The following is a 24,176-nucleotide window of genomic DNA, read 5'->3' as shown; positions in this document are numbered from 1 at the left end:
GTCGAAAAAAAGGGACAAAAACCAAAACAGATTACAACAAAGGTAGACCAAAAAGTAGAAAGACTGAAAACAATTGAAAGAAATTTGAGCAAAAATTAAATGGAAAACATACCCGGATGAGAAGATGAAGAGAAGAGCTGCTGCTTGTGGGTCTGTTCTTCCTTTTTTCAGTTAGAGATGAGAATGAAAAATCGGATCCTTCTAGAATTTCTATTTAACAATTAATGACACAATTACTGTTTTGCCCTTAAAATAAGCTTGATTTGCAAAGATGCCATTGGTCGACCATCTTCTCTCTTCTATATAATAGATTCTTAAAGTAACTCATAACTTTAACCATTGGTTCTATATTGACTTTAAGACAGTACCTTTAGGTTTGGTGGATTTTCAGAGTATTGTCAGTTTGTGTTATTTTTTATTATGGATGGGAGCAGGTTTGAAAAAGGATCTTAGAGTGTCTAGGGTTGGGCCAGGAGGGTCTCTTAACGCCTTCTTTTTTCTTCTTATCGGAGTTATTTCACAAAGACTTGCCAGGGTAAGGAAGAAGGGGGGAACAAGCACACTTGGAGAGCGCAGTACAATGGAGAGTTGTATGCTGCGTTCGGGAAGGATGAATCGCTCCCGAAAAGGAATCTATTGATTCTCTCCCAATTGGTTGGACCGTAGGTGCGATGATTTACTTCACGGGCGAGGTCTAATATACTGCAACTTCTGGTTGGAATGCTTTGCCAAGATTAAGTTTTTAGTGAAGACAAATTCTTATAAACAAAATTTAAGAGAGAGAAGAAGCATATTTTTTTGTAAAGTATGACCAACAAATTAACATGCCAGTTAATAGCAGATTATACATAAAACAAAAATAAAACCACAATGTGAAAAGAACAAAAAATAATCCTCTGTTTTATTTTCGCAATACCTACTTAAAATATAATCATAGTTCAATACAATTATACAAAGCTCCTATTTATGAGGAAAAAATCTTCCTTGAAAGCAGGGGCGTATGTAGAGTTCTGAACCCATAACTTTTGACGCGGAGTAAGAATTTGTGTCAAAATTCATTAAATTACAAAAATAGTAGATATGAACCCATAACTTTACAAATATAATGAGTTCAATACTAAAAACCTTAAAAGTTGAACCCATAGGGTTTAAATCCTGGATCCACCTCTGCTTGAAAGCAAAACAAAAACCAAAAATATATATATGCCAGCCTCGAGAATTGCCCGAGAGGGAGAGAGAAACCACAAGTTGTTGTTAGGAATACCGAGAGAACAACGTAATAAAATTAGAGAAAGAAAAATACAATGTTAAGGAAACAACAATGAACCAAAAGAGCGAAAAAAGGGCAAAAACCAAAACAGATTCAACAAAGGTAGACCAAAAAGTAGAAAGACTGAGGCCTCATTTGTTTGCACTTAATGGAGGTCTGAATCTTAATCATTCAGATCTCGGACATTAAGTGCGTTTGTTTTTAAAGTCTGAATCTTAATTATTCAGATCTTAATCATTAAGTATTTTTTTTTTTACTTCACAACCACTTAATGGGTCTGAATAGGTCTGTATGATTAAGATCTATAACAGAGACTTAATTTCATTAAGATGCTATCACAATTATTATTAACTACTGCCACCGGCCTTACCATTATCACTACACCATGCCACCACACTACCCTCCCACCAACCACCACGCCACCATCATTCCTCATCAAGCCGCCACCATTTATCAACCATCACCACCCACTATCACCACCACTCCGACCACCATCATTCTCACCTACAATCAACACTCATCCACCTCAACTACCACAACTGACCACCCCATCACCATCAACAACCAGAACCCGGTATTGCCCATCTTATAACCTACCACACCCATCCACCACCTTCCTCGGTCACAACTATTACCACCACCCGCCATTATTAACTATCACCACCCACCACCGCCATCCTCAATCATAATCGCCACCACTACCAATCACTACTAGCTACTAGCATGAACCATCATCATCAACCAAAACTACCACCAACCACCACGTCTAGTCGACATTCACCCGTTAGCCATCACCATCAACAACTATCATATTTTAAAAAATTATATATTTTATTGATAGAATATTACATTAGTTAGTATTTCATTTGAATTTTATGTTTATAAATCATCAAATAAAGATAAATTTTATACATTCAGATGTTAAAAATCAAACAGTCTTAATTATTTCTATTCAGATCTTAATACACATCTTAATATATTCAGATGTGTATTGAGATTCAGATGTCTTAATCTTAATACATATCTTGATATTCAGATGTGTATTCAGATTCAGACGTCTTAATCTTAAAAAAAAAACAAATGAGGCCTGAAAACAATAGAAAGAAATTTGAGCAAAAATTAAATGGAAAATATACCCGGATGAGAAGATGAAGAGAAGAGCTGCTGCTTATAGGTCTGTTCTTTCCTTTTTACGGTTAGAGATGAGAATGAAAAATCGGATCCTTCTAGAATTTCTATTTAACAATTAATGGCACAATTACTGTTTTGCCCTTAAAAGAAGCTTGATTTGCAAAGATGCCATTGGTTGGCCAATCTTCTCTCTTCTATATAATAGAAAAATAAAAAATAGAAAATAAAGTATAAAAGGTAATTATAGAAAATAATATTTTAAAATAATTTTAATTTATAATAAATACGGTATATACCTTTGCTATAGGAGATAAAATTTCCTTTTTTTCCACAGAAAAAGGGTTTTCAAAGCCCACTTTTAGATCCACGAACACAACAGAACCTGTGAACTAACCCTCGAGGTCCAATACTACTTAGTTCAGAGTCCAGTTGGCGAAAGATCTTTCTAGAAGAGTTAACACCTCTAGATACATCTAGGACCACTAGAACCCCCCACTCTTCCGCTTCAGTCAAAAAAGGGGAAAAAAGGAATTCATATTTTTAGTAAATTATAAAATCGAAAATTCTACATAAACCCCCTATTCTCTTGTTCCTCTTTATTGCTCTCCCTTAAACCCCTACTATTTTATATCAGTATCCTCCGCTTTGGCTCACAAAAAAATCAACCGTACACACACGAAGTGCGTGGAACATAGATTTCAGAAGATTCTAGTCTTCGTTGTCAAGGTATTGGTTGAATCACGAAACTCTGATGCTCTCTACAGCAATTTGCAGATCTATGATTTTTGTTTTTTCTACTTTTAGGAATTTGTTACAACCGATTGCTTGATTGTTCTTGGGCTTTAGATTTTAGCTAGGGATGAAATATTATTGGTTAGATTTGACAATTGATTCTCATGCTGCATAACGTTTTTGCTAGGACTTAACTAAATTTGTTGTCTGGTGATGCAGACTGTTGTATAGCTTCGTGAAAGGCTTTATGATTAGTACAAATTGTGTCTTAGTCCTTCTAATTCCTGCATTGCTGGTTGCTATTGTGAACTCTGTAATCTGTTTTTTCGGAAAATTAGAAAAGAGCAAATGGTAATTCCTTAATAGTTATCCGATACGTGCAATGCTAGTAGAATATAGCAGGTACCTAGTGGAATATTAGAGGTGCGGTCAAGTCGGTTTGTAGACCAGCGTTACAATAATAAAGAACAAATGATAAAGAAATGAAGTAATATAGATAAGTTTATTATCAAAGGTGCAAGATTGAAAGGGGGAGGGTAGCAAATTCCTTAGGCTAGATAAAGTGGTGATTGTAATTTACTAGGTAGCCATTAGCTAGTCTCTGATTAATCCTCTATTCAATTAGTTCTTAACATTGAAGATTCTTTTCAGGGAAAAATGGAGCAGGCTAAGGTCTGCTTTGGATCAGTGCCTGACTAAGTTTGTATAAGGCGTTCTAGAGAGTACCTTCTTTATAATGGCCGCGTTTTGTGTGTGTTTGGTGTATTCCTAGACAGTAGATTCAAAAATCCTTGTTCTTGTTGGTTCTTTACCAATTGAGTCCCGTCTTGTTGGTATGTGGGCAAGCTGAACTTTGGATTCTGTGCAAATTAGGGGGAAAAAACTTCCATGATCTTTGAGTCCTTGTTACTTTAGTCTGTAGATGTTTTGGGTTGCGCTAGCCAACTTATATTGCTCTCTTCAGTGTATCGATGATTAACACACAGTGTAGTTGCATTTCAAGAAAACCCAGCCATGAGGGATCTTCTTTCTTAGCTATATAATGGTAAAGTAATCCGTTTTTTCATGTTGATTGGAAATCTGTCATTTAAAATGCATAACTTCTTTCTGGACCCCATTTTTGTACGGTGCATGCTGGTGTTTTAGTTGATTTTATCTAGTCTTTTCATGTTGTCCAGGTACTTTGGTTTATTGTTGGATATTGAGTGATTGCAGCCAGCAAAGATGAGCGTGGTTGGTTTTGACTTTGGGAACGAGAGTGGCGTTGTTGCAGTTGCAAGGCAGAGAGGTATTGATGTCGTACTTAATGACGAATCAAAAAGGGAAACGCCAGCTATAGTTTGCTTTGGAGAGAAGCAACGCTTTCTTGGAACCGCTGGTGCAGCGTCAAGTATGATGAACCCGAAAAACACCATTTCACAGATAAAGAGGTTAATAGGGAGGCAATTTTCTGATCCCGAGCTGCAAAGAGATCTTAAGGCATTGCCCTTTTCAGTAACTGAAGGACCTGACGGATATCCTCTCATCCATGCACGATATTTGGGGGAAATGAGAACTTTTACACCTACCCAGGTTCTTGGAATGGTGTTTTCGGATCTCAAAACTATAGCAGAGAAGAATCTCAATGCGGCAGTAGTTGATTGTTGCATAGGAATTCCCATTTATTTCACTGATCTTCAGAGAAGAGCTGTAATGGATGCAGCCACCATAGCTGGCTTGCATCCTTTGCATCTAATTCATGAGACAACAGCTACTGCATTGGCTTATGGTATTTACAAGACAGATTTACCTGAAAATGACCCACTGAATGTTGCTTTTATTGATGTTGGACATGCAAGTTTGCAAGTTTGTATTGCTGGCTTCAAAAAAGGCCAGTTGAAGATACTGGCTCATTCATTTGACAGAAATCTTGGTGGGAGGGATTTTGATGAAGCTCTTTTCCAACATTTTGCCGCAAAGTTCAAGGAAGAATACAAAATTGATGTTTTCCAAAATGCTAGGGCATGCATTAGACTTCGAGCTGCTTGTGAAAAGTTGAAAAAGGTTCTCAGCGCAAATCCTGAGGCACCTTTGAATATAGAGTGTTTAATGGATGAGAAGGATGTCAGAGGATTTATCAAGAGGGAGGAGTTTGAGCAAATCAGCATACCTATACTGGAGAGAGTGAAGAAACCACTAGAGAAAGCTCTTGCCGAAGCTGGGCTCACTATTGAGGACATTCATGCTGTTGAGGTTGTTGGATCAAGCTCTCGAGTGCCTGCAATTATGAGGATTTTGACGGAGTTCTTCGGTAAGGAACCAAGGCGCACCATGAATGCAAGTGAATGTGTGGCCAAAGGATGTGCATTGCAATGTGCTATTCTCAGTCCTACCTTTAAAGTGCGAGAATTCCAGGTAACGTGTCACCCTCATTCTCTTGGTTGATGTTCCATGGTCATATTGGACTCAGGGCTTTCAATGTGGTCGATAATCATAATTATTTAATTAGACACATTTAGTATGTGAAGAAAAATGTTGGTTTGATCTTTTCTTCATTTTATTTAGTTGTCCGAGTGGGACCTAGTTTTTGCATGGCTTGAAACTAGCATGAAATTGAGGAAATTAATGACGAAGTACTAATCAAAAAAGGTAATGAATGACAAAGTGGGAGGTAAAAGATATTGTCGTCTTGAAGGATGAAAGAAATGCAAGATTTATCATAGAATGACCAAGATTTTTATTGAAGCAAATGTCAATTGTGTTACTATTAACCTTTGATAAACGATCATGTTACTACTTGCACATCTGGCTCTGAGCAGAACAAATTGTGGTGATTTATAAGCGTAATAATATATATTGTCTCTTTTTGTCTTCTTGAGCCGAGGGTCTCTCGGAAACATCCTCTCTGCTCTCTCTGGGTAGGGTAAGGTCTGCGTACACACTACCCTCCCCAGATCCCACTAGTAGGATTTTATTGGGTCGTTGTTGTTGTTATAAGCGTAATAATTGTACTAATGGTTGTAGTTGGCTGATTGAAGGTTAATGAGAGCTTCCCTTTCCCAATTGCATTGTCGTGGAAGGGTCCTGCTCCAGATGCACAAAATGGAGCTTTAGAGAATCATCAGAGCACGATTGTTTTCCCCAAAGGGAATCCGATACCCAGTGTGAAAGCTCTGACATTCTACAGATCTGGCACGTTTACAATAGATGTACAGTATGCTGATGTCAGTGAGCTTCAGGCGCCAGCAAAGATCAGTACTTACACGGTATTTCATAGTTGCACTCACTAATTAGATCCTGTGTTTTCATGTATTAAAATAAACGGAAAATGGATCCTCTGGTTTCAGGTGAGTCCTTGGCTCACTTCGGTTTTCTTTGATCTTCTTGACAGATTGGACCATTCCAATCTTCAAATGGTGAAAGGGCCAAACTAAAAGTTAAAGCACGGCTAAACCTGCATGGTATTGTCTCGGTTGACTCTGCAACTGTAAGTCCAGAAATTTGTGGTCTTGCCTTCTTTTTCCTTTTTATGTTGCAATTATTTAGTGAATGGAGAGACTATCATCTAATCTTATGGTTTTGGTCCCTAATTTAGCTTTTGGAAGAAGAAGAGGTGGAAGTCCCAATTGTGAAAGAGGCAGTTAAGGAACCTGCCAAAATGGAAACAGATGAAGCTTCTGGTGCTGCTGCTGCTTCAACTACATCAGAATCTGATGTAAATATGCAAGATGCTAAAGGAGCTGGAGATGCTTCAGGGGCTGAGAATGGTGTTCCAGAATCTGGAGACAGACCTGTCAAGATGGAAACAGATGCCAAGGTAACATGGCACTCTTTCATCTCTTTTCATTACTGCTTGAGCTAGTTTATATTACCTATCAGTCATATTTGGTTTTTTTTTTTTTATCAAACTATGCATCTATTCAAATCGCGGGATTTGTTTATGCATTCACTATTAAGAAAACGCATGCATGGGCAGGTGTTTACCTATATTTTAATTCTTGAAATGAATCAGTGTAGTGCTTTTTTCGCTTAATTAATGTTGGGTAAGTTATATTTTAATTCTTGAAATGAATCAGTGTAGTGCTTTTTTCGCTTAATTAATTGGGCAAGTTACATTCTTCTTCTGCTTCAGTGTATTAGCTCAAAGATGTCAGTAAAGCTTAGCATTTATTGTTTTCATTTTCTTGCAGGTTGAAGCCCCTAAGAAAAAGGTCAAGAAGACATCTGTACCAGTGACTGAGACTGTTTATGGAGCAATGGCAGCTGCTGATGTTCAGAAGGCTGTTGAGAAAGAATTTGAAATGGCTCTTCAGGACCGTGTTATGGAAGAGACAAAGGACAAGAAGAATGCTGTTGAGGCCTATGTTTATGACATGAGGAATAAGGTATTTGTTGGCCTTATGGTAGTTGTATGAAAACATTTGATGTGTTACTGACAGGTCTCCCCTTCTAAATATATCCAGCTTTCAGATAAATATCAAGAGTTTGTAATTGATTCAGAAAGAGAAAAATTTATTGCTAAACTTCAAGAAGTGGAAGATTGGTTGTATGAAGATGGAGAGGATGAAACTAAGGGTGTTTATATTGCCAAACTTGAGGAGCTTAAAAAGGTTGGTGTTTCTTGAATATCCTATTTCCCTTGTCCTTTTGGCATGTATGGTGCTGATTTTGTGTGGCGAATCTGCAGCAAGGTGACCCGATTGAGCAACGGTACAAGGAGTACACGGAGAGGGGGTCCGTAATTGATCAATTTGTTTATTGCATAAATAGTTACAGAGAGGCAGCAATGTCAAATGATCCTAAGTTTGATCACATTGATTTAGCTGAGAAGCAGAAGGTGTGCACATATCTGCTTAGTCTTTGCTGTATGCCTTTTGTTTTCTTTCGTCATATGCTCGCCCTTCTTCTTCCTGAAAATGTGTTTTGATGCTTATGTTTCTCTTGCACTTCCTAGGTTTTGAACGAGTGTGTCGAAGCCGAGGCTTGGTTTAGAGAGAAAAAGCAGCAGCAGGATGCTCTTCCGAAATATGCCAACCCTGTTCTTCTGTCGGCTGATGTTAGGAAGAAAGCAGAGGCACTTGATAGGTACTGTTGACTACTTGATATTTGCTATCAGTTGAATAATATAAAGTTTTGGGCCAACTCTACAGCAAAGTCTTGGTTGGCTAGTTGCTATATCTGTTTTGTCCGCGTAGGGCAGGCCTTCTTTCCTTTTTCTTCCTTTTCCTTGCTTTGTGCTGCCGATTGGTCATTTTCAAGGTACTTTCTGTCTCTATAGGGTTTGTAGGCCAATAATGACAAAGCCTAAGCCGGTAAAGCCAGCAACTCCTGAAACACCATCATCTCAACCTCCTCAAGGAGGTGAGCAACAACCTCAGGGTGCAGAGAGTCCTAATTCCGGAAATGCAAATGCAACTGAGGGCGCCAGTGCTGGAAGTGAAGTGCCACCTGCTGCTGAGCCAATGGATACGGACAAATCTGAGACTACGCCTTCATGAGTTAAGTTGATGGTTTGATCTTCAGATATTTTATGAAGGCAAAGACTTTGTTCGCTTTGTATTGTTTTGCATTTTACCCATATCTTTTTGAAGGATCTATACTGATCAACATTTTGTCTTTGATTGTTGTGATCAATTTCGTCCATCCATATGGCCTGTCAAGTTATATTATTGATACCGACTCTCTAAAATCCTGCTTTTCAGAGGGTTTTAAAGAAATTCAATTGCTGTTGTTTTCTCCCACATCTCTTCACTAAATGAGATTTTCTGGGTATATTTGGCTATTTGTAGCTAGAATATATTAGCACTTTACCCTTTGTTAGGGTAAACTATCTTTTTCTGCAATATTGTCTCATTGGAAAAGGCTTGGAGGGCAATGAGCTTATGCTTGCGCGTAGTATGATAATCAACTTGTACTCGTTCATGAGATTGGGGTTCTTCCTTGAAAGTATCGCCAAACAAAAAACGTTGGGATTTATAATATGTAGGAATTTTGTTCGTAGGAAGTGTAGCAGGCTCATCATGAATGTTTTAGGATTGGTTGATGTGTTTGGACGGGTTCCGAGGGGTTCGGGTGCGTTTCAGATGAGTTGCAGATCAATTCATATTTCTAGTGTTTTTGCACCTGCCACAAGTGCGATTGGGTTGTAGAAGCTCGCTGGGCCGGAGGAGGCAGGGACCGCATATGCGGAAGGTTTGGCGCAGAAGCGAGGCCAAATATCCTGTTATCTCTTGGCAGTGTTTGAAGGTCCTGCAAGAATGGTCGAGACAGAACAACCAATTCAAGCGATAACTTAAGCTTATCATTTATCAACCTCAACTTAGGATGTAAAGCAACATTTTCCTTATCTTGGACAATACTCCAAACAAGAATTATCTGTTCGGATCTTGGTTTATGACGGTCTGTATATTGATTTTGACTTTGGGGTCTCTGTATAAAAGATAGTAGTACTGGTTGAACTCTTTTTATTTGTTTTTGGAATGAGCGAAGACAATTCCTTTCGACCTATGAAGATATAGAGGAGGTGTAGTACGTTTTTGAGCCGAAGGACATGTGAAGGTTGGATACAGGATACGTGAACGGCGAAGATTATTTTATTTTTTCCTGCTTGCTCATCAGAAATAAGAGTAGGAAGGACACCAACTAACCTCTCATGAATGACTCTGGAAAACACCTTGTTGATGAAATTGCTTAAGCTGATTGGTCTCATGTCAGAAAAGTTGTTTACCTCCTCCTCAGAGTTATCATCACTAGATCCAACACTTACACTGATGAATGTTTGGAATGAACACGAGACTGTAAAGACAAATTAATGATCTTAATAGTAGACTAATTTACACTGTATAAGCAAGAAAAATATTGACGGAAATGGAAAACGAAGTACAAAGGATAAGGAACTACGTTTGTCGCCTCGCCTTTCAGTAACACGAAACCGTAAGAGACTTGATATTTGAATCTTGAATCAAATTATTATTTTTATGATAACAGAAGCATAGAAACAACTAAAAAAAAATAATTCAATTTTTTACCAAAAAAAAAAAAAAAGGTTTTCAAACTCTATTGCTAACAAGGCTGGCACAATATAGGTTGGACGGAAAAATGTAGGGATCTTTACGCAAATATTGGTCAGATTTACTATTTATCTTTTCTAGCATTTTCATATATATCCACTTTTGGACCGCCATTAAAGTCATACTCAGATTGCACAAAAACTGTAAAACTTACTCGTCAATATCTGAAGTTCTTCTATCTCTTCAATGTAACTTCAGAATTCGGATCTGGTGTTCTTCTATCTTTCGAATGCGACTTCAGAAAATCGCATATTAAGTTATCTCTTCAATGCAACTTTACAATTGGATTGGAAATTCTTCTATCTTTCCAATGCAATTTCAGAAAAAATGGGATCTTAAGTAGTTCTATCTCTTCAATTCAATTGCAAAAAATTCGGATCTTAAGTAGTTTTATTTCTTCAATGCAACTTCAAAATCGGATCTTAAGTTCTAAAGCATAAACTTGTTCTTCAAATTCCAATAATTTAACACATGTTGCAACGTTCAAATCTACTCTAAATGAGCTCAAAATTGAAACATAACTTTCAAATATAATAAAAAATAAACCGAACTATTAAATTATCAAAATAACACCAACTTTAACAAATTCATTTTGTAACTAAAAAGAAGAAGGAACCCTAAGTACAATCTACATTGGTATTTTTCAACTAAAAATAAGAAGAAACAACCAGATGGCTATTGGATAGATGGGACATGAATACGAGAAAAAGAAGAAGCAGCAAAGAAGCTCGTGGATACATGGACATGAATACAGAGAAAAAGAAAACAGTAGCAGAGAAGAAGAAAAAAGTATATATGAAGTTACCCGAAAATACGGTATCACTTAAACTTTTTTAAAAAAGTGCATAACACTTAAATAAGGTTGACCAAATAGAGTATCCCGTACAAATTTTACACGAGTATACTAGTTTAAATATGATTATATATATATATATATATATGCATTTATTGGTTATTTTAATTTAAATAATTAAATAGACGGCTATTTAAGTTAATTCTTCAAATGATTTCACCACATCAAAGCCACTTAGATCCACGAATCCAAAAGAATCTATGAACTAACCCTCTTGGCCCATACCCTCTTAGTTCAGACACTGTCAACAAGGGTATAGCTGTAGGAGAAGAACTTTCTAGAAGCGCTAGTATACCTCTAGACAAATCTAGGACCACTCGAACTCCCGGTTCGGTCAAAAAAAAAAAGGGAAAAAAAGAAGTCATTTTTAGTAATTATAAAATCGAAAATTCTACACAAACCCCTATTCTCTTGTTCCTCTTTGTTGCTCTCCTTTAAACCCCTTCTATTTTGCATCAGTATCCTCCGTTTGCCTCACCAAAAAATCAATCGCGCACATTGGAACATAGATTCCAGAAGATTCTATACTTTGTCTTCAAGGTATTGTTTAAGTCACGAAACTCTGATTCCCTGTATCACAATTTGCAGATCTATGATTTCTGTTTTTTCTACTTTTATGAATTTGTTACAACCGATTGCTTGACTGTTCGTTGGCTTCAAATTTTTAGCTAGAGATGAAGTACCATTGGTTAGATTTGACGCTTTCCCTTTTGAATCGCATGCTGCATAATCTATTTGCTAGGAGTTAACTAACTTTGTTGTCTGGTGATGTAGACTGTTGTATAGCTTCATCAATGGTTTTATGATTGGTGTAAAATTTGTGTCTTTGTCCGTCTAATTCCTGCATTGTTGGTTGCTATTGTGAACTTTGTAATCTGTTTTAGAAAATTAGAAAAGAACAAACGGTAATTCCTATCTGCCGAACCCTTGGTAGGCAGAGTTACTCGATACCTTGGGAGATAGCAGGTACCTCGGGTGCGCTCAAGTTGGTTCAGGGACCAGCGTCATAATAAAAAAGAACAAATGATAAAGAAATGAAGTAACATAGTGAAGTTTATTGTCAAAGGTGCAAGATTGAAAATGGGAGGATAGCAAATTACTTAGGCTAGAAAAAGCAGTGAATGCTCGACCCAAATGTGGGAAGTGAGGCTTAGGTGGTTCGGAACCTTTAAAGAGGAGAGGCACAGATGTCCCAGTAACAAGGTGTAAGAGGTTGGCCTTGGTGGGTCTGAGAAGTAGAGGTAGGCCAAAGAAGTATTGGGGAGATGTGATTAGGTAGGACATGGCGTTGCTTCTGCTTACCGAGGATAATGACCCTTGCGGAGGATGTGGAGGTCGAGTATTAGGGTATAGGGTGAGTAGGTACTCGTGCGTTTTTTTGTCCATACTAGTAGTATTAGTGTTAGTCATGTACTTTCTTATTTTTTTTATTTCTATTACTGCCTGCTGTTTCTTTCGATTCTATTTTCTTGTTATTTTGCTTGTGTTATTGTGCTACTGCATTTTTCATCTTTCTTTGAGCCGAGTGTCTATCGGGAACAACCTATTTACCCTCCCTACCTTCTCAAGATGGGTGTACACACTACCCTCCCAAGACACCACTTGCGGGGTTACATTGGTTTTTTGTTTTTGTTTTTGTTGTTGTTGTAGATAAAGCGGTGATTGTAATTTATTAGGTAGCCACTAGCCAGTCTTTAATAAATCTTCAATTTAATTTATTCTTAATACTGAAGATTCTTTTCGGGGAAAAATGCGTTCTAGAGAGTACTTTATTTGTGAAGGCTGAGTTTGGGCGTGTTTGTTGTATTCCTAGGACCTAGATAGTAGATTCAAAAATTCGTGTTCTTGTTGGTTCTTTACCAATTGAGTCCCGGCTTGTTGGTATGTGGACAAGCTCATTCATACGGAAAGATTCCTTTGCAGGAAAAATTATATTGAAATCATACTTGAACTTTGGATACTGGGAAATTAGGGAAAAACATTCTTGAACTTTGAGTCCTTGTTTCTTTAGTCTGTTGATGTTTTGGGTTGCGCCAGCCAACTTATATTGCTCTCTTCAGTGTATCGATAATCAACACATAGTGTAATTGCATTCCAAGAAAACCCAGGCATGAGCGATCAGGTTTCTTAGCTCTTTTATGGAAAAGTAATCAGTTTTTCATGTTGATTTGTATAAAGTGCATCTGGTGTTCTTTTGATGTTGTCCAGGTACTTACGTTTATTGTTGGATATTGAGTAATTTCAGCCAACAACATGAGCGTGGTTGGTTTTGACTTTGGGAACGAGAGTGGCGTTGTTGCGGTTGCAAGGCAGAGAGGTATTGATGTCGTACTTAATGATGAATCAAAAAGGGAAACGCCAGCTATAGTCTGCTTTGGAGAGAAGCAACGGTTTCTCGGGACTGCTGGTGCAGCATCAAGTATGATGAACCCAAAGAATACCATTTCACAGATAAAGAGGTTAATAGGGCGGCAATTTTCTGATCCCGAGCTGCAAAGAGATCTTAAGGCACTGCCCTTTTCAGTAACTGAAGGACCTGATGGATATCCTCTCATCCATGCACGATATTTGGGGGAAATGAGAACTTTTACACCTACCCAGGTTCTTGGAATGGTGTTTTCGGATCTCAAAACTATAGCAGAGAAGAATCTCAATGCAGCAGTAGTTGATTGCTGCATAGGAATTCCCATTTATTTCACTGATCTTCAGAGAAGAGCTGTAATGGATGCAGCCACCATCGCTGGCTTGCACCCTTTGCATCTAATTCATGAGACAACAGCTACTGCTTTGGCATATGGTATTTACAAGACAGATTTACCTGAAAATGACCCACTGAATGTTGCTTTTATTGATGTTGGACATGCAAGCTTGCAAGTTTGTATTGCTGGCTTCAAGAAAGGCCAGTTGAAGATATTGGCTCATTCATTTGACAGAAATCTTGGTGGGAGGGATTTTGATGAAGCTCTTTTCCAACATTTTGCTGCAAAATTCAAGGAAGAATACAAAATCGATGTTTTCCAAAATGCTAGGGCATGCATTAGACTTCGAGCTGCTTGTGAAAAGTTGAAAAAGGTTCTCAGCGCAAACCCCGAGGCACCTTTGAATATAGAGTGTTTAATGGATGAGAAGGATGTCAGAGGATTTATCAAGAGGGAGGAGTTTGAGCAAATCAGCATACCTATACTGGAGAGAGTGAAGAAACCACTACAGAAAGCTCTTGCCGAAGCTGGGCTCACTATTGAGAACATTCATGCAGTTGAGGTTGTTGGGTCAAGCTCTCGAGTGCCTGCAATTATGAGGATTTTGACGGAGTTCTTCGGTAAGGAACCGAGGCGCACCATGAATGCAAGTGAATGTGTTGCCAAAGGATGTGCATTGCAATGCGCTATTCTCAGTCCCACCTTTAAAGTGCGAGAATTCCAGGTAACATGTCAGCTTTTCTCTTGATTGATATGTTTTTCCATGGTCATATTGGCCTCAGGGCCTTCTAACTTCTTAGTCTGTTGCAATGTCGTTGATAATACTTATATTTGAGTGGATACATCTAGTAGAATGTAGACGTATTTAGTAGTATGTGGGGAAAAAATTGTTTTGATCTTTTCTTCATTTATTTTGCTGTCTGAGTGGGACCTAATTTTTGGTTGGCTTGAATCAAGCATGAAAGTGAGGTAATTAACGACAAAGTGTACTAATCAAAAAAAGGTAATGAATGAAAAAGTGGGAGGTAGAAGATATTGTCTTCTTGAAGGATGAAGGAAATGCAAGATTTATTACAGAATGACCAAGATTTTTATTGAAGTGAATGTCAATTGTGTTATTATTAACCTATGATAGACGATTATGTTACTACTGCACATCTGGCTCCGAGCAGAATAACTTATGGTGATTTATAAGCGTAATAACTGTACTAATAATTATCGTTGGCTGATTGAAGGTCAATGAGAGCTTCCCTTTCCCAATTGCATTGTCTTGGAAGGGGCCTGCTCCAGATGCACAAAATGAAGCTTTAGAGAATCATCAGAGCACGATTGTTTTCCCCAAGGGGAATCCGATACCCAGTGTGAAAGCTCTGACATTCTATAGATCTGGCACGTTTACAATAGATGTACAGTATGCTGATGTCAGTGAACTTCAGGCGCCAGCAAAGATCAGTACTTACACGGTATTTCATAGGTTCACTAACTAGTTAGATCCTGAGCTTTTCATATATTAAAATAAATTTAAAATGGATCCTCTGGTTTCAGGTGAGTCCTTGGCTCACTTTGGGTTTTCTTTGATCTTCTTGACAGATCGGACCATTCCAATCTGCAAAGGGTGAAAGGGCCAAACTAAAAGTTAAAGTACGCCTAAACCTGCATGGTATTGTCTCGGTTGATTCTGCCACTGTAAGTCCAAGAATTTGTGGTTTCTCCTCGTTTTTCCTTTTTATGTGGCAATTATTTTGCGAATGGAGAGACTATCATCTAATCTTATGGTTTTGGTCTGTAATTTAGCTTTTGGAAGAAGAAGAGGGGGAAGTCCCAGTGGTGAAAGAGGCGGTTAAGGAACCTGCCAAAATGGAAACAGATGAAGCTTCTGGTGATGCTGCTCCTTCAACTACAGCGGAATCTGATGTAAATATGCAAGATGCTAAAGGAGCTGGAGATGCTTCAGGGGCTGAGAATGGTGTTCCAGAATCTGGAGACAAACCTGTCAAGATGGAAACAGATGCTAAGGTAACACAGCATTGTTTCATCTCTTCTCATTACTGCTTGAGCTAGTTTATATTTCCTATCAGTCATATTTTGGTTTTAATCAAACTATGCATCTATTCAAATCGCGGGATTTGTTTATGCATTTACTATTAAGAACGCATGCATGGCCAGGTGTTTACCTATATTTTAATTCTTGAAATGAATCAGTGTAGTGTTTTTTTCGCTTAATTAATGTTGGGTAAGTTATATTCTTCTTCTGCTTCAGTGTATTAGCTCAAAGATGTCAGTAAAGCTTAGCATTTATTGTTTTCATTTTCTTGCAGGTTGAAGCCCCTAAGAAAAAGGTCAAGAAGACATCTGTACCAGTGACTGAGACTGTTTATGGAGCAATGGCAGCTGCTGATGTTCAGAAGGCTGTTGAGAAAGAATTTGAAATGGCTCTTCAGGACCGTGTTATGGAAGAGACAAAGGATAAGAAGAATGCTGTTGAGGCCTATGTTTATGACATGAGGAATAAGGTATTTGTTGGCCTTATGGTAGTTGTATGAAAACATTTAGATGTGTTACTGACAGGTCTCCCCTTCTAAACATATCCAGCTTTCAGATAAATATCAAGAGTTTGTAATTGATTCAGAAAGAGAACAATTTATTGCTAAACTTCAAGAAGTGGAAGATTGGTTGTATGAAGATGGAGAGGATGAAACTAAGGGTGTTTATATTGCCAAACTTGAGGAGCTTAAAAAGGTTGGTGTTTCTTGAATATCCTATTTCCCTTGTCCTTTTGGCATGTATGGTGCTGATTTTGTGTGGCGAATCTGCAGCAAGGTGACCCGATTGAGCAACGGTACAAGGAGTACACGGAGAGGGGGTCCGTAATTGATCAATTTGTTTATTGCATAAATAGTTACAGAGAGGCAGCAATGTCAAATGATCCTAAGTTTGATCACATTGATTTAGCTGAGAAGCAGAAGGTGTGCACATATCTGCTTAATCTTTGCTATATGCCTTTTGTTTTCTTTCGTCATATGCTCGCCCTTCTTCTTCCTGAAAATGTGTTTTGATGCTTATGTTTCTCTTGCACTTCCTAGGTTTTGAACGAGTGTGTTGAAGCCGAGGCTTGGTTTAGAGAGAAAAAGCAGCAGCAGGATGCTCTTCCAAAATATGCCAACCCTGTTCTTCTGTCGGCTGATGTTAGAAAGAAAGCAGAGGCACTTGATAGGTACTGTTGACTACGGAATCTATTTTGCTCTCAGTTTGAAACTATAAATATTTTTGGCTAATTGTACTGCAAATTATTGGTTGGCTAGTTGCTATGTCTGTCTGCATAGGACCGGCCTTCTTTTCTTTTTCTTCCTTTTCCTTGCTTTGCTCTGCCGATTTGTCATTTTTGAGGTACTTTCTATCTGTACAGGGTTTGTAGGCCAATAATGACAAAGCCTAAGCCTAAGCCGGCAAAGCCAGCAACTCCTGAAACACCATCATCTCAATCTCCTCAAGGAGGTGAGCAACAACCACAGACTGCAGAGAGCCCTAATTCAGGAAATGCAAATGCAACTGAGGGTGCCAGTCCTGGAAGTGAAGTACCACCTGCTGCTGAGCCAATGGATACGGACAAATCTGAGACTGCGCCAAGTGTTTCATGAGTTAGTGGTTTGATCTTCAAATATTTTACGAAGGCAAAAACTTGGTTCTTTGTATAATTTCTTGCATTTTAACCTTGTCTTTTTAAAGGATCTACACCGATCAACATTTTGTCATTAGGTGGTTGTGATCAATTTCGTCGATCCATGTGGCCGGTGAAGTTATATTATTGATATCGACTCTCTAAAATCCTGTTATTCAGAGGGTTTTAAAGAATTCAATTTCTGTTGTTTTCTCCCACATATCTCTCCAGTAAATGAGGTTTGCTGAGTCATGTTTTGTCCTTATAGCAAGAATATATTCACACTTTACCCTTTTTATGCAATATTGTCTCGTTGGAAATGGCTTGGAGGAAGAGTGAGCTTATACTTGCACGTAATATGATAATCAACTTGTACTCGTTCAGGAGAGCGGGATTTTTCCTTTAGAGTAGGAAGTGTAGCATGCTCATTATGATCAAGGAATGTGATTTACCAAATATCATGTTATCTCCTGGCAATGTTTGAAGGTCGTGCAAGAATGGTCGAGATAGGGCAAACTAAATCAAGCGATTATAGTTGCTTGAGCTTATCGACTTCAACATAGGATGTAAAGCAACTTCCTCCTTATGTTGGGCAATACACCAAGCAAGAAAGATCCGTTTGGATCTTGGTTTGTAACGTGTCATTATATTCCTTTTGACTTTGGATCTCTGTATAAACGATAGTGTGCAGAGGTGAACATCAGTCAGCCTGTCCTACCTAAATAATGGTTGTGCTCTTTTTATTCGTTTCTGGAATGAGCAAAGACCAACTCTGAATTGGTAGGTGTTGGCTTCTTTAATCATTTTTGTGAATTTGGCTTTATATGAGCCAGATTGTGCACATCCTAGAGGACTGTAGCCTAACCAATTTGGTCTACAAATATCTTCGTTGATGTGCATAATGATTGAAAGGCCATGACCCATTAAAGATGTGGGCTTCTGGGCCGGGCTAAGGGGCTGGGATGTGGGCCGAAACTTCTTTAATTCGTTTTGTGTGTGTAATTGAGTAAAAATGGCGTGTAGTAGCCACTAATTAAGGGTGTTTTTAATTTTTATCCACTAATTATAATGCTCATCAAAAATAGCCACTACTAATAGGAAAAATACTGTTTTACCCTTCCTTCAATGTTTATATGCCAAAAGGCGCAAAACCCTTATTTTTTCATTCAGAAGAGCGAAATTTTTTTTAGAGGGGGGCAAGTTTCGCGTGTTCTCTGCTACTGTATCATCATCACATGCAAACGAGCTTCAGTTAATCTTTCTCCTTCTTCATCTTCTCTGTCATCTTCTCTGAATCGAACGATCGAACTGGTAATTTTTTTTTTGTTTTATGCATTTTTGTTTTTCTACACGTATAATCGCGTTCAATGCCGTGTCAAGTATGTGTGAAATTTCAAAAATGATCATTATAAGTTGATTCAGTGTTGGAGAAGTAGCGTATTTTTGTGATGCTGTTATTCAGAAAATTTTGGTGTTGAAATGTGTAATGTGGTTGTGGTTGATTCAATATATTTGATTATGTAAGGACATTTCATAAAAATAGTCGTAGAAATTCATAAGCTTACTGTGTTTATGAATTTTTAGTTAACTGTGTTCATGAAAGATAAGGATCAAACGACATTAACTTTTGAAGTTGGAACTCAAAGTTAAGGACTGAGTGTCCTTAACTTTTGAACTTGAAACTTGAAGTTCAGGACCAAGTGTCCTTAACTTTTCAACTTGAAACTATAAGTTAAGGACTGCCTGTCCTTAACTTTTTAACTTGAAACTTGAAGTTAAGGACCAAGTGCCCTTACCTTTTGAACTTGAAACTATAGGTTAAGGTCTGCCTATTCTTACCTCTTTAACTTGTAACTCTAAGTTAAAGACTAAGTGTCCTTTACTTTTGAACTTGGAATTCAAAGTTAAGGACTGCATGTCCTTAACTTTTAAACTTGAAACTTGAAGTTAAGGACCAAGTGTCCTTAACTTTTGAACTACAAATTTGAAGTTCAGGACCTATTGTCCTTAACTTTTCAACTTTAAACTTTAAGTTAAGGACTGCTTGTCCTTAACTTTTTTACGTGAAACTTGAAGTTAAGGACCAAGTCCCTCCAACTAACTGCAAGTCCTAATCTTTGTTTTCTTTTTCCTTCTTTGTAGTGTGATAATGGAAGGAGATCGTGTGTTCAAGTTTGATGATTGGCGTAATTTTATGGTGTATTGGAAATGAGATTTACAGTATAAGGAAACAATTAAAAGTTTTTTGTCAAACAGGCAGTGGAAGAAGTTGAGGGATGGTATTTTCGGCAACTTCTTCCGCTTACAAAGTGTGAAGTTCTTGGTAAACTTATTCACTGTATATTGCTTTCAGAAATTGTGAATAATGACCCTGATTCGATGACATTCAAGGTATTTGACCGTGAAATTAAGTTTACACGTGACGCATTTCATATAATTACTGGTTTGAAGTGTTATTCCTCGCTGGACATCAAAGGTTTACATGAGAAAGAGAATAGGCTTTCGAAAGTCTATTTCCCCGAAAAGGATAGAATTGAGTTGGGTGATTTGTTTAATTTTATTTCTAGTCACCCACATGGTACAACTTCATCATTTGTAGGCAGCGATAATGATGCTGTGAAGTTGGCAACAATTTATTTTGTTGAATCTGTTTTGATGGGCAAGCGGAAGAATAGGAATGTGTCCGAGCAGATAATGAAAATTGTTGACGATGATGCACTCTACTCTTCTTTCAACTGGGGCTCTCTTTCTTATGACACGCTATTAAAATCATTGAAGAGTTGTTTGAAGCCGAATGAGAATGAGATTGAGAAAGAGAAAGACAAAGATAAAGACAAGGATAACTACACTATACTTGGATTTCCTTTTGCCTTTTGTGTTTGGATTATGGAAGTAATTCCTATTTTCCAGGAAAAAAAATTTGTGAACTTCCAAAAATTTGGTTATTTGCATCCTTTGAAACTGAAATCATTAAAACACCACGAAATTTTGACTTCAAAAAAGTTGCATCAACAACAATCACTGGTCTACTATGATTCCAACCAGCTATTGATGATCCATATGCATAAAACATATAAAGAAACCTGAAAATACAATATAAAACAAGGTTAACAGAAGTTAAGGACATGTAGTCCTGAACTTCAGATTACAAGGTTAAAAGTTAAGGACAGTCAGTCCTTAACTTAGAGTTTCAAGTTATAAAGTTAAGGACATGCGGTCCTTAACTTTGATTTCAAAGTTCAAAACTTAAGGACCGGCAGTCCTTAACTTTGAATTACAAGTTCAAAAGTTAAGACAGCCAGTCCTGAACTTCTGGTTACAACTCAAAAGTTAACAAGTTTAAAGACAACATTTCCTAAATTTTATAAAACGTACTAATAAACTTTTTTTTGATTGTTTACCTGTTGTTGTCGTCTATCTTTATGTTAGTATAAGTTCCCGGATTTTTACATGTCATCATATATAAGTATGAAGACAATAATTCATAATTCTCTTCGGGAGTTCCTCTTATTAAAGCGGAAGCATGTTGAATAGCACGCCACGCCTTGTGATATTCAATGTCTAGTCCATGCAATTTTTGCATCTCTGCCATGACAAAAGCTGGTGTAACTTCAAACCTTGGGTCCCGAAGATTGTCGATAATGTAAGCACTAATCAACTTTGAAGTAGCATGCCTTTGATCTGCTTTCATTGTGTTAACAGAGCAGTCATGCTTTTTCTCAATCTTTACTATCTTGAACAGTGTTGAATCTTTAATTCTGAAAGCACGCACACACCAACAACACCTATCATCATTGCATTTCAACGAATATCTTGTTGAGCTTGATCTAACATCCTTGAATTCAAAATGTCCTTTAATTGCTATATTAGAAAAACAGTTAATTATACTCTTCTTCTTGTCAAATACTGATCCGACTTTTATTACTTCCAACGAAGCATTTTCTCTTAATATCGTAGTTGGGGATTCTTTTTGTTTCAAATTTGATCTTCGTCTAGTTAGTTGAGTAGAGGTTTTTTCAGCAACTTCTTCGATTACCGGTGCACTCTCTAAGACTTGAATACCCAAAGCTTGTTCGTTGTCAATCTCTATAATGCTTTGTCCTTCTACTTGAATAGAATCAAATGTTTGAAGCACCTCTTCAGTTATTGGTTGAGCTTCATCCATATCTATTTCCATTATCTGTTGGCATTTGTCTTGATTGTCATTTTGAGTTTCTCTGTTGACATGTGTTTGAAGCACCTCTTCAACCATATCTATTTCCATTATCTGTTGGCATTTGTTTTGATTGTCATGTTGAGTTTCTGTGTTGACATGTTCATTGCTTGTTGATCCAAAAACTCTTTCCGAAATATCAACAATGAAACGACAGCCCTTGAAGAGTGAATGACTTTTTAGTAACTCTATACATGTGTGAAGATCTAAATCTTTGGATACAAGCATTCCTTTGCTTGTTCCAAGGTTAATATCAAACCATATCACTGCTTCAAACTTGTGTCTATCCAATTCAATAACCTCAAAGATCTGTTTAATGAAATCTTCAAACCGAATTGACTCAGGTACTAGAACAAGCTTTGTTTGATGATCAAGATATTTATAGTCCTCAGTCCATCTACCATTAAAAGCAACTATAATGCATATTGTTTCCATCCTGCAAGTCAAGAGAATGGGAAACTCAGGATATATTTTATAAAGCAATACTTGTATAATTAAGAACATGTACTGTAAGTTCAAGACCAAGTTAAGGACCAAGTGTCCTTAACATTTTAACTTGGAATTCAAAGTTAAGGACTGCCTATCCTTAACTTTTGAACATGTAATTGAAACTTAAGGACTGCCTGTCCTTAACTTTTGAACTTGGAATTCAAACTTAAGGATTTCCTGTCCTTAACTTTTGAACCTTCAAGTCAAACTTAAGGACTCATGCCCTTAACTTTTCAACCTGTAATTCAAACTTAAGGACTTCCTGTCCTTAACTTTTGAACTTAAAACTATAAGTTAAGGACTTCCTGTCTTTAACTTTTGAACTTGGAATTCAAAGTTAAGGACTGTTTGTCCTTAACATTTGAACCTGTAATTGTAACTTAAGGACTGCCTGTCCTTAACTTTTGAACTTGGAATTCAAACTTAAGGACTGCCTGTCCTTAACTTTTGAACCTTCAAGTCAAACTTAAGGACTCATCTCCTTAACTTTTCAACCTGTAATTCAAACTTAAGGACTGCCTGTCCTTAACTTTTGAACATGTCCTTAACTTTCTAACTTAGTTTCTTTCTTAGGATTTAAAGAAAACTCTAGGATCAAAGCTTGATAGTTTGTTGAAGATTTATGGGAAAGCTGATGAAAGGAACATAAAGAGAGAATCTAGTGTTCCAATTAGAAAAGATGGAGTTGAACAAGATACAGAGCCTACTGTTACAATCAACAAAGATGCAGGCGGTGATGAACATGATGATATGGATGTACATGCAGAAGTTCAGTATGAAAGCGATTTTAGAGATGCACAACTAGATGATGAAACTGAGAACGTTACTGATATTGGGAAAGGTTAGATATAGATTTTGAATTTTTTTTCGTTGAAATTTATATTCAATTGAGTAATACATATAAACTTTTTTGTGATTACAAATATTTGTAGAATCTATTGATGGAGTGGAAGTTGAAGATGTAGGAGAATGTCAAGACCAGGAAAATCCAAAAGAGAAAGGAGAAACAGAAAAAATTTATAAATGTGGATTGCAATCTCAGGAGGATTTAGCAAGTCCATTGGGAACAAGTGTCAGCGGGATTGTATGCAAATGCTTAGAAGGAACATATGATCTGCCTACACCTCTGTCATACAAAGAAAAATTTGGAGTTCAAACTTGTGCCAATCAAGGTTAGATAAAATTTTCATTATATATTGTATGTTAGTTTTAATGAATTATTAGAATGGGTATTAATCGCAAATGTTACAGAATCTTTTGAAGCTGCAAGGGAAGAAGCTGGAGTGGAGTATCAAGAGAAAAGTGGAGTACAATCTCAAGACGTAGAAAATACTGAAGGAACAAGCAGAAGTGAGATTGGTTCCAAATGCATAGATGCAACATGTGATCTCTCTAGACCTCCCTCTCTTAACGACAATATTGGAACCCAAGAAAATGCTAGTGAAGATAATGATATAATTGGGATGATCTTGACTATTGCAAATGGTTAGACAGTGTTTTTTTTAAATTTTATATATGTTTGTTTTAATCAAAGATTATTAACAAGTACTAATTGTGTTAGCTCTTGTAAATATTTTTGCAGAATCTTGTGAACAAGCAACTGAAGCACATGGTGAACAATTGCAAGATAAAGAAAATGTGCAATTGGAAGAAAAAGAAAATGATGCAAGTAATATCTTAGCTGAATTGTCTGTTGAAAAAATACAAGAAGGTAGTGTGCAGAAGACAGGTACTGATTGTGTCCTAAATATTATATTCATAATTGAAATTTTGTCTCTTCATTTGACGAGTTGCAGCAAACTAATATATATATAGTGTTGCTGGCAGAGGACAACAATGATGAAGCTCTTAACCAATATACGAGGAAAAGAAAGAGAGACAGTATTGGTTATGATGGTCCGTCATTGTCTATTCTTACTCCTACTCCTCCAAGTACACAAATGAGCATTGATGGGGCTTTGAGTATGGAGGTTNGTTATGGACAGGCAGTCCTTAACCTTTGAACTCAAAGTTAAGGACTGCCTGTCCATAACTTTTGAACGTATAATTCAAACTTAAGGACTGCCTGTCCATAACTTTTTA

At 37.2% G+C, this 24,176-nt stretch overlaps 3 protein-coding genes and 1 long non-coding RNA gene across 5 annotated transcripts; 3 read left to right on the top strand and 1 right to left on the bottom strand.

Moving 5' to 3' along the window:
• The first annotated feature begins 2,908 nt into the window (after positions 1 to 2,908).
• LOC109217431 (heat shock 70 kDa protein 15-like) lies at positions 2,909 to 8,954 on the top strand. Its single transcript, XM_019381675.1, has 10 exons — positions 2,909 to 3,127; positions 4,312 to 5,527; positions 6,151 to 6,378; positions 6,504 to 6,599; positions 6,708 to 6,929; positions 7,303 to 7,497; positions 7,576 to 7,722; positions 7,800 to 7,949; positions 8,067 to 8,197; positions 8,391 to 8,954. The coding sequence occupies exons 2-10, from the start codon at positions 4,358 to 4,360 to the stop codon at positions 8,608 to 8,610; spliced, it is 2,559 nt and encodes an 852-aa protein (XP_019237220.1). The 5' UTR covers positions 2,909 to 3,127; positions 4,312 to 4,357; the 3' UTR covers positions 8,611 to 8,954.
• LOC109217432 lies at positions 8,687 to 10,457 on the bottom strand. Its single transcript, XR_002066636.1, has 2 exons — positions 10,337 to 10,457; positions 8,687 to 9,907 (listed from the first exon to the last, which is right to left on the bottom strand). It is a non-coding gene; the product is annotated as an uncharacterized LOC109217432 (long non-coding RNA).
• A 937-nt stretch (positions 10,458 to 11,394) lies between these two features.
• LOC109217430 (heat shock 70 kDa protein 15-like) lies at positions 11,395 to 17,644 on the top strand. 2 transcript variants are annotated; one of them, XM_019381674.1, is made up of 10 exons: positions 11,395 to 11,575; positions 13,281 to 14,458; positions 14,970 to 15,197; positions 15,325 to 15,420; positions 15,529 to 15,750; positions 16,053 to 16,247; positions 16,327 to 16,473; positions 16,551 to 16,700; positions 16,818 to 16,948; positions 17,141 to 17,644. In XM_019381674.1, exons 2-10 carry the CDS (start codon positions 13,289 to 13,291, stop codon positions 17,370 to 17,372), a joined length of 2,571 nt encoding a protein of 856 aa, XP_019237219.1. In that variant the 5' UTR covers positions 11,395 to 11,575; positions 13,281 to 13,288; the 3' UTR covers positions 17,373 to 17,644. The 2 variants fall into 2 exon arrangements, with proteins under 2 accessions (XP_019237219.1, XP_019237218.1); XM_019381673.1 differs by having other exon boundaries at positions 13,244 to 14,458.
• Positions 17,645 to 19,541: 1,897 nt separating this feature from the next.
• On the top strand, positions 19,542 to 20,460 carry LOC109217427. Its single transcript, XM_019381667.1, has 3 exons — positions 19,542 to 19,589; positions 19,649 to 20,333; positions 20,438 to 20,460. The coding sequence occupies exons 1-3, from the start codon at positions 19,542 to 19,544 to the stop codon at positions 20,458 to 20,460; spliced, it is 756 nt and encodes a 251-aa protein (XP_019237212.1).
• The last annotated feature ends 3,716 nt before the right edge of the window (positions 20,461 to 24,176 follow it).

This window comes from Nicotiana attenuata, unplaced genomic scaffold (genome assembly GCF_001879085.1).
Source record: "Nicotiana attenuata strain UT unplaced genomic scaffold, NIATTr2, whole genome shotgun sequence".
NCBI lineage: Eukaryota > Viridiplantae > Streptophyta > Magnoliopsida > Solanales > Solanaceae > Nicotiana > Nicotiana attenuata.
Note: the sequence above shows the minus strand (reverse complement) of the source record. Positions and strands in the feature narration are given on the sequence as shown.